This window comes from Portunus trituberculatus, chromosome 42 (genome assembly GCF_017591435.1).
Source record: "Portunus trituberculatus isolate SZX2019 chromosome 42, ASM1759143v1, whole genome shotgun sequence".
NCBI lineage: Eukaryota > Metazoa > Arthropoda > Malacostraca > Decapoda > Portunidae > Portunus > Portunus trituberculatus.
In genome coordinates, this window is record NC_059296.1 from 19,303,440 (window position 1) to 19,314,012 (window position 10,573).

At 42.3% G+C, this 10,573-nt stretch overlaps 2 protein-coding genes across 6 annotated transcripts in view; both read right to left on the reverse strand.

The window, feature by feature from the left end:
• LOC123517697 (regulator of G-protein signaling 7-like) overlaps positions 1 to 10,573 on the reverse strand; it is a 73,008-nt gene that overhangs the window by 43,889 nt on the left and 18,546 nt on the right. For all 5 annotated transcript variants that reach the window (XM_045278056.1, XM_045278055.1, XM_045278054.1 and 2 more), the window contains exon 2: positions 1,992 to 2,135. In XM_045278056.1, the coding sequence (XP_045133991.1) occupies positions 1,992 to 2,114 (123 nt within the window). In that variant the 5' untranslated portion in view covers positions 2,115 to 2,135. The remainder of the gene's footprint in view (positions 1 to 1,991; positions 2,136 to 10,573) is intronic.
• The window catches only part of LOC123517698, a 14,550-nt gene continuing 8,831 nt past the window's right edge, over positions 4,855 to 10,573 (reverse strand). The window contains exon 2 of the mRNA XM_045278057.1: positions 4,855 to 8,576. Coding sequence (XP_045133992.1) covers positions 7,502 to 8,200 — 699 coding nt within the window. The 5' untranslated portion in view covers positions 8,201 to 8,576 and the 3' untranslated portion in view covers positions 4,855 to 7,501. The remainder of the gene's footprint in view (positions 8,577 to 10,573) is intronic.

Genomic DNA, 10,573 nt, shown 5'->3' on the forward strand with positions numbered 1-10,573 from the left:
AAGAAGAGAGGATAGTTGTCTGGAAGGTTATGTCGAGTAGATAGTTGTAGAAATTGAGTTTTTGAGGCATTGAACAAAACCAGGTTTTCTCTGCCCCAATCAGAAACAAGTGAAAGATCAGAAGTTAGGCGTCCTATAGCATCTCGCCTTGAGTCATTTAATTGTTGTTGGGTTGGGCGTCTGTTGAACGCCAGTAGCTAGAGAATTTGTACAACGTCGTGCAACAGCTCGGATCACGACATGTGTGTGTGTGTGTGTGTGTGTGTGTGTGTGTGTGTGTGTGTGTGTGTGTGTGTGTGTGTGTGTGTGTGTGTGTGTGTGTGTGTGTGTGCGTTAGGATTATGTGATCAATACCAAAACTACGGCTAAAAAATATAATCAAACAGGAAGCGACCGCAACAGACGGGCGCGCGCGCGCACACACACACACACACACACACACACACACACACACACACACACACACACACAATGAATAGTAAAGAGAAGAGACTGGCCACATTAGCCCTCTACACTGCCACACCACGCCAAGCCGCGCCACGCCACGCCACGCCACGCCACGTCACTCCACGCCACGCCACGCCACTCAACGCCATGCCACGCCGCCAGGAAGAAAAGGCAGGGTGAAGAAAACAGACAAATACAGAAATAGGCCCTTGACAACCTCGCTAAAGTAGTTTGTCTCGTGCATACACAGAGGAAGGTAACCCAGCCCCCTTGTAGTTCTCTCTCCTCCTCCCCCACCCCACCCCCTCCACAGCCCTGCCCCGAGCCTCTCTTCCTGCCAAGCGAGGACAGTGTCACGTCACCAGCGGCGAAAAGAAAAAAAAAAGATAATAATGAAGCGCCAAGTAAAAAAGAAAGATGTAAAATTTTCCTAACTTTATAATATCCACGCTGTGACAACAATTTAAGCAGGCGTGTTTTTTCCATGTATTTCTTTTTTTTTTTTTTTTACTTTATTTTTTTTATTCTTTAGCGAATAAGAGTTTGATATTTCAAGATGGCGAGGAAAAAAATACGGCTCTCTTTTTCTTTCTTTTTTTCTTTTACGTGAATATTATGTAGGAGACAATAATTATAACCTGGCCGTCCCTGCAGTCTTGTTCAAGAAGCATACTCTCAAACCATACGCTCCTAGGACCATAATAGTGCAATCCCACCACCACCACCTCTACTACCATATTACCACTTCGTTATCACTATCATTGACACTACCACCACTATCACCACCATTACCACCTCATTATCACTATCACTAGCACCACCATCGTCATCAACACCTTTATCACTTCCTAATCACGATCACTGGCAGACATCACCAGATCATAGCTAAATAGAACCCCTTTCTCTTCCATTCCTCACTAGTCATGCTTTGAAGTTCGCGTCCTGCTCGTCTAGACTATCCAACCCGAGTCCTTCCCTGCTCGTCTCCCAATCTCATTCCTCTATCAAGTTCTTAGTCTGCCTTGCGTGAGTGTTCCTTCCCCGAGTTGTCATTCCGCCCGTGTCGACTCTCCATGACCTGCCAAACTCCTCTTGATCCTCCTTGCAACGACCAGCAGCCCCTCAGTCACCTTCACTCTCGTATCAATAATTTTCACCATTTTCGGTGGTAGTTCTGTCAGTATATTCGTCTCCGTTGTATTCAGTAGTCTTCACTCATTATTGTTTCATCCTAAGTTTCGTGTGGTCCAATCACCTTCGCTCATTTAAATCATTCACCTTCTCTTTTTATTCAGATTAAGTACCGTCACTCTTGCCTCAATCACTCTTATTCTCAGTTTCAATCACTTTCACTTGGAGCTTCAATCTCTTTTACTTCCCCGGCCAAATTCAATTAACTCTAATACTTCCTTCCTAGTCACCCTCACTTTAATTTTCAACCCTTTCATCCTTACTCTCACTCTCAACTCTTTCTCCCCTGAGCCTCACATTCAACTTCCTTCTCCCTGCCCCTCATTCTCAACCCTCTCCCTCCCGCACCTCACCTTCTTGTACACGATGTGGTTGGGGGTCTCCTCCACCGGTGCCGCCGCGCCTGTAGTGGCTTGTCCATTGTTGACTTCGGGCTTCTTCCTCACACCCACGCGCTCTGTAGACATGCTGACCATACCTCACTCGGCCATAATACCCTGGAAAGAAAAAATACAGAGCATGTTAGTAAGTAATTAAGGAATTGCTTATTTCTCAGTGCCTTGGTAATAATGATGGAGAGGTTATTAAAAAGGAGGGATTTGTTGACATGCTGACCATACCTCGCTCGGCCATATAATATCTTGGGAAAGAGAAAAAATACTGAGTACCTTCATAAGTGATTAAGGTATTGTTTATTCTTCAGTGCCTTGGTAAGAGTAATGCAAAAATTGTTGAGAGAGAAGGGTTTTGTTGAGTATTGTGGACATGTTCACCATACCTCAGTCGGCCATACCACCCTGTTTAGTAAGTGATTAAGAACTGGTTATTTCTTAGTGCCTAGGTAAGAGTGATATGATGCAGAGGTTATTACGAGACGAGGGTTTTGTTGAGTTTGTGGACAGGCTTACCATACCTCACTCGGCCGTAATACCCTTGAGGAAAGCAAGAAACAAGGTACGTTAGTGATTTATTGGTTTTCAGCCCCGCAGCCAGTCCTGTGATACAGACGTTACAGAGAGAAAGGAAATTTTGCGGTTAATTTCTGAAGACATGCTCGCCATAATTCACTCGGTCATAATATCTTATGTAGAGAGAGGAAGACACAAAGTACGTTAGACTGGCAAGTTTCTAGCGCCGCAACAAGAGTCATGAATCAGAAGTTAGCAAGAGAGGCGAAATTTATTGAGTTCAGGGGAAATGTTGATCACACCTCGACTGTAATACCCTAGGGAAGAGGAAAACACAAAGCACGTTCGTAAATTATTGACTAATTTTTGGCGCTGCAATAAGAGAAATACGACGCACAAGTTATTAAGAGAGGAAGAGGAGTTTGTTGTGTTGTACGTATAATCATGCTGGCCATATATAGTGCTCTGTGGAGAGATGAGATCGAAATGTGAACCAAATTAGAAAGCGATTTCTTATTTTTTCAATTCATTTATTTACATTTATTTTTTTAGCACCGCAGCAAGTCATAAGGGAGATTTATACTATTAATTTTCAAACATATGCTGACCACACTTCGTTGGGACCCAGAAAAGATGAACACAGAAAGCTACAACACGTCCCTGATATTGATTTTTTTTTTTTTTTATCTAAGTATTTATCTATTTATTTATCTTTACTTCCACAGTTTATCTTTCTCTCTCTTTTTTTTTTTTTTTTTTTGGTGGGGGGCGGGGGATCAGAAATTGTTAAAGAGAGACATTTGCTGTAATGTCTATATACATGTTGACCGAATCTCACTCAGGCGCAGCACACAAGGCGGAGAAAAAGAGAAACAAAAGTAACATTTCGGTCAGACTGACAAACTGATTTCTGGAACATAAGTTAGTATGAAGAAAGTGTTTTACTGACCATATCTCATTAGGAGGAGGAGAAGAAGAAGAAGAAGAAGAAGAAGAAGAAGAAGAAGAAGAAGAAGAAGAAGAAGAAGAAGAAGAAGAAGAAGGATGATGATGATGATGATGATAATTATGGTGATAATGATGAAAAAGAAGAAGACAACGACAACGACTAGTTAGACTTAATGCCCCATAGGATACAGGAAGAAACAGCAAGTTAGGCATATTACCCCGGGGGAGAGGAAGAAAGAAATAGATTGTTATCCATAATGGCTGCCTTGAGGGGCGTAATAGACTAAGTTAGCCCATAATACTCCAGGGGAAGGCAGACGAGGAAATAGAGCAAGTTAGACGCAATACCCTGAGGGAGTGAGGGGAGAATAGAGCGTGGGAGCAACAATGCGATTTTCTTCCGTCTTAGCAACGGGGTCAGGTGACGGGTAAGTTGGTGAAAATGGAAGATATCAATGCCGTGTTGATTTTACATGAAAGACAGAAAATAGAGCACACAAGAAAGAAAAAGAGGTTAATAGCATCTTTTTTTTTTCTGTTTCTATAGCAAAAAAAGATCATTTAGCACCCAAGTTAGTGAAAATGGCGAATGCTGCTGCTGTGATGAATGTAAAGAAACAGTGGTGCAGTGGAACCATGCGTGCTTTGGGGTCCGAGGGGTCTCTAAGCGCACGGGTTCGAATCTTGTCCACGGTCCGAGTGTAGGTTGGGCTTCCTCACTCGGGGCAACGGTTTCCTAGCAGGTGGGCTTTGAGATAGGATGTACCTCAAAAAGTAACCTCTTTAACTCATAAATTCCCGTGAAAATCCCACATGGTATAAATAAAAAGGCTAACAAAGAAATGCAGAAAAGGAGCGTGTAAGTACCAACAGTTTAATTTTGTTTCCATCTATCTGTTTATCTATTCATTTACTCATTTATTACTATTTTTTGTCATCGGAGTAAATAGATCAAGTGAGAATGAATAAAAGGTATTGCTGCCGTGATGAACTTAGCACAAATAGAGAAATGCAGCAAAACAGAGAAATAGAGTGCACTTAACATTAAGGTTATAGCCACAGGATCAGTTAGCACCTAAACCTAAGTGAAGGTATGATGCAACTACCGTGATGAATGTAGCAAAAGAACAGAGAAGTGAAGCAAAGAAAGAAACAGAGAAATAGACAGTATGATTATCAATTACTTTCCTTGGTAACAGCGGGATCATGTGGCACAAGTTAGTAAAGGAATAATAATGATAATAATAATAATAATAATAATAATAATAATAATAATAATAATAATAATAATAAGAAGAAGAAGAAGAAGAAGAAGAAGAAGAAGACGAAGAAGAAAGGAATTTGGATGTTGTGATTATTCCAGCGATTATTCCGCCGAAAAATTACAGACGAAATTACCAGCGAAGAACAGACAACACAGGTGAGGGGGACCTGCCGCTTTGCATTGTACACCACCACTATCCGTAAATCACGTGGTGAGTAAGAGAACAGGCTAGGCATGGACAAGGCTCCTCCCGCCCCATCATATCCCTTATCAAAAAGAAAATAAATAAATAAAAATAAATAAATAAATGAATAAAATAAGATAAAATAATAAAATGAAATCAAATGAGAAAAAAAAAAAAAACTGGAGCATGAAAATTTCTACAGTAAACGATATATAAATTGTCCTTCCCCGCCCCCTTTTTTTTTTTCTTCTTCTTTTTAGGGAGTTAGGGAGACCAGGCTGGATAGAAATAATGATAAAAATGCCGTTAAAAATGTTGTTCATCAGAAATACAAGGATTTCCTCAAGTATGGACACAAAAAGATGAAGGAGATAAAGATGAAAACAAAGAATACTCAAGAAAAAAAAATGCATAAAGCTATTTGTCATTCCCATTTCCTGACTGTCACCTTCATCATCCTTACCATCACCTCACTTTACCGCTCCAACACCAGTCTTTATCGTTACCATCTCTCATCACCTCTTAACATCACGTTCACCAGCCTTACATCAGGTCACCACCAGTCATCTCATTAACAAACTTCTGATAATGAATGAATGAAAGGAAAAAAATATAAAGCGTAAAAATTTTCATCCCATTTCTATCTGTGGGGATGAAAAGAAGAAAGAAAATAGAAGATATAATTAATGAGAATTCTTAGGTGGCTAAATCTTTACCCTATAGAACAAGACCAATCAGGAAGGATGGCCAGTCTAGTTTATGAATAAAAAATGTACTTTACTTTTGATATTATAAATGCTGGTGTGTGTAAAGGGGGGCGGGCGGCATTGTTGATTGGCACAGGCAAGACCAGAGTAAAATAACAATATGCAACTGCCCAAAGCAATGATGTCATGAAGTCCACAAGACCTCGTGTCAATACATTGAATTGAAATAATAGTCTTACTGAACTTATCTATTTCGAGAGCTCCACAAAAAAAGAATAGGCTAAAGATAATAAAAAGAAATAAATAAATAAGAACTTGAGATGCTGTAGGATGAGCAGGAGGAACCAAGAATTGGGAACTGGAAATGAGATAGGAAGAAGATGAACGAAAACTAGGAATACGAGAAGAGGAAGAGGAACCAAGAACTGGGAATACCTGAAAATGAGAAGACAGAATTGGGAATGTAATAGGAGGAACCAGAACTGAGGAAGATAAACCAAGAACTGGGAATAAGAGAGGAAAAAAGAGGAACCAGAAGTGAGAATGGGAGAGTAGGAAGAGGAGCCAAGACTGGGAATACAACAGGAGGAAGACGAATCAAGAACTAGGAATGAGAGAGGAAGAAGAAGAACCACGACTCGGAATACAATAGGAGGAAGACGAATCAAGAACTAGGAATGTGAGAGGAGGAAAAAGAACCACGACTGGGAATACAAGAGGAGGAACCGAAATATAAGAATGAGAGAGGAGGAAGAAGAACCAAAAACTACGAACTGAATAAAAGACAGACGTTAATTATTTTTTTTCTTTTTTTTTTTTTTTTATCCGAAACATCTCGTAGGATTAAAACATGATTATTCCAGAACGAACAATAGATGTAACAAATTTTCGCTAAACATCACTACAAAGTAAAACAGTAATTCCACGAGACACACACAAACACACAGCACAAGGCAGTCTTCTAAACAGCCTATGAAATCTTTCCCATTTTCATCTTCTCTTTACTACCTTCCCTTCATCTTCCTTTTATCTCTCCTTGATCTTTCTTCGCTAATCTTCACTACACAGCAAACCATAATACCACGAGACACGAGACACGCAAAGCACAAAGTGTTTTCATCTTCTCCTTTCTAACTTCCTTTTGTCTAATCTTTATCTTCCTTTCATCTTCCCTTTTATCTTCCCTTCACCTTTCCTTCATCCTCCTTCGCTAATCTTCGCTACAAAGTAAACGGTAATGCCACAAGACACATAGCATAAAACAGTCTTTATACAAATCTACGAAATTTTCCTTCTTATCTTTTTATTTTTTATCTTCCCTTCATCTTATCCCTTATTTTCTCTTTATCTTCGTGTTATCTTCCCCATATCTTTCTTTTATCTTCCCTTCATCTTCCCATCATCTTTCCTTTATCTTCCTCGTAGGTCAGACGTCTCCAGATCTCTCTTGACCCGAGGATTAAATGGATTTCTTTTAATGATGAATTTGGGATTTTTTCCTTCTTTTCGTATCCGGCGTTTCCTTTGATGCAGCTCAATCGTTCAATTACTACTTAGCGAGTCAGCGTTTAAGAATGGACGTCTCTCTCTCTCTCTCTCTCTCTCTCTCTCTCTCTCTCTCTCTCTCTCTCTCTCTCTCTCTCTCTCTCTCTCTGATTTAGTTATCCAGTCGTATCATTTTTTTTTTTTATTTAAACATCATCTTACACTGATTTACATCATATTATTTAACAATATATCAGGTACAGATAGAGATTTAGACATAAAGCTCCTTGTGTTGGCAAGGAACTATTCTAAACGTCTTTTTCACGTTAGTATATTGTTGTGACACCTCACATCACTGCACTTTACTTCACAACACTAGCCGGGCAGGGAGAGCGCTTCTCCAGACATTGGCGGCCACTTTTGTCTGCTGAGTTGATAGTCCCGTTACCTCAGCAGGCGTGGCCACCGTGAAATGATTCCACAGGCGCAATGCCCTGGCTCTGAATGTTCGCTGGTGTTGTGAGGAGCGGGAGAGAGGCACCAGTACCTGCTGGTCCCCGTCCACTGCTTGCCTCGTATTTCTCTCGGGTGGGTGTGGCGGCAAGCTGAGGCGGGAGAGGTGAGGTGTGTGCAGCACTTGAGCTTTGTGGCACACCGTCAAGGTTGCCACGTCCCTCCGGTGCTCCAGTGACGTGATACTTGCCACGCTCTCCTCGTCTTCCCCCAATAGACGAAGAGCGCGCCTCTGTATCGCGTCGAGCCGGCTGGTGTGGGTATGGGCGCTGGACATCCATGTCAAGGCACCGTACTCCATACAGGGACGGATTTGTGCCCTGTAGAGAGTGAGGATGCCTCGCGAGTCCAGACTGCCAGCCATCCTGCGCAGGGCTGACACACGCTGAGAGGTCTGGCGGGCTACAGACGTGATGTGGGTGTCGTAGCGCAGCTCACGATCCATGGTGACTCCCAGGATCTTGATGTGTTCCTGGAGAGGCAGCTGCTCGCCCTCAAACCGTAGTTGTCCTTCCACGGCCTGAGAGGCGGCAGGGGATCGTGAGATGACCATGGCGTGTGTCTTGTCCGGCGCGAAGGTGACTTGCCACACCTTCCCCCACTCTTCTGCTGCCTTCAGCTGGCGGTTGATGTTGGCCACGGCGCGCTGGCTGTCCTGGCGGCAGTAGGAGAGGGAGATTGTGCAGTCGTCGGCGTAAGCCTTGACTGCAGGAAGCTAGCGCAGATCGTCTATATAAACATTCCACAGGACTGGGCCAAGCACTGAGCCCTGTGGAACTGACGCTCCTATATTGGTGGGTGATGAGGTCCGCCCATTGACGACAACTCCAAGCGTCCTTCCTTGGAGATAATCTTCGAGTAGCTTCAGGAGACCGCCGTCGATGCCCTTGGCTTGGAGCTTAGTCAGAAGACCCGCATTTGGCTTGGATCTATGAATTAAAGGATAAAATCTCTCTCTCTCTCTCTCTCTCTCTCTCTCTCTCTCTCTCTCTCTCTCTCTCTCTCTCTCTCTCTCTCTCTCTCTCTCTCTCTCTCTCTCTCTCTCTCTCTCTCTCTCTCTCTCTCTCTCTCTCTCTCTCTCTCTCTCTCTCTCTCTCTCTCTCTCTCTCGTGTTATGCTGATCCACTGCTTAACCAAGTAATACGTGACTGCCCTGTGCCACAACAAGCGCACTATCTCAGGAATGTGCAGTAAGCTTCACCTTCATTCAAGACAGTTTATCGTCACTCTGTCTGGGAACCACCTTAGTTACAGACAATTTTCCGTCAGTCTGTCTAGGAACCACTTTAGTTACAGACAATTTTTCGTCACTCTTTCTGGGAACCACTTTAGTTACTCGTACTGCCCACTTCATCTAATGCCATTCAATCTTGTAGGATAAAGTCACGTTACATTTCAATCGTTATCTATCTATGTATGTGTGGTTATGTGCGCGTCTGTCTGTCTGTCTGTCTGTCTGTGTCAAATGAATATGTCGTAATGGAAAGTATATGTTTGTATGACATATGAACTTTCGGCCTTAACAGAACGATGGTAAATCTGCACTTTAGTTTTCACATGAACAAAGACAAGCTGCAAAAGAGAGAGAGAGAGAGAGAGAGAGAGAGAGAGAGAGAGAGAGAGAGAGAGAGAGAGAGAGAGAGAGAGAGAGAGAGAGAGAGAGAGAGAGAGAGAGAGAGAGAGAGAAACAAAAGACAGATAAACAGACAGACAGACGACGGCCGGAAAGACGGACGATAAGCAGACCTACAGACTGACAGATGGACACAAAAAAACAGACAAATCGACACACAAACAGATTGAAAGACAGACAGACAGACAGACGGATAGAAACGGAAAGAGAATGGAAGAAATAGATGAAAAAAAAAAAAGATAAGTTGGCACTCTGCTAGACAAATTCCTTTCTTTTTACATTTCTAAAGCACCTCAGAACTCAAAGTGTCTAAGTTTTAAGAAGCACAGTACTGGCGGGACGGCTGCTGCTGCTGCTGGTGCTTCACTACGAACTTCAGACTCTCGTATACCAAACAAGACGTGGAATATTTACAAGGATCCTACAGTATAAAAGAAAGAAAAGCTATTGTGGTCCAGGAAGTATAGAAGTAATATATATATATATATATATATATATATATATATATATAGAGAGAGAGAGAGAGAGAGAGAGAGAGAGAGAGAGAGAGAGAGAGAGAGAGAGAGAGAGAGAGAGAGAGAGAGAGAGAGAGAGAGAGAGAGAGAGAGAGAGAGAGAGAGAGAGAGAGAGAGAGAGAGAGAGTTAAGTTACATCTTGTTCCTGACTTTTATTTTTCTACAATTACTTTTTTCAGACGATTATTTATACATCCATATAACTACTTTTATTATATATATTTATTTTTACGTGTGAAGGAGAATGACCAAGAATGTAAAACACAGAATACCAGAGGTAGGCTCAGTTGCTGCTCCCTTAAAAAGGAAACTACTTAAATAATGTATGAATCTTGCTTCAACCAAAGGACAAGTGCCTCTAATTGACTTTCGTACATTCCATCCATCTCACCTATTATCTGGTGAAGTGCACGTGTTTTGATCGGCAGGTGACAAGTTTTCCCCCGTCTCGTAATTGACTGGTCTAAGTTCACGCCTCGGTTACTAGGGAATCGATGACGCCGGGGATCCAGATAAGACCGCGTCACAAAACACGACATTTAAAAGGTGCACAGTTGGATATTTATGGAGAGGAGGCACAGACACGACTCATTTGCCTCAACGAACATCAACAGCAGAACATCGCATTGCATCAGAGCATCGATAGAGGGCACACCGAAACACACACTCACACACGCACGCGCCATCTGGAAATACCCGATGCACATCACCAAGAATCTCGCACCGTCATTACGCACTGACATTACCTGTCTTGACGGGAAGCAAGGAGAAACCCGAG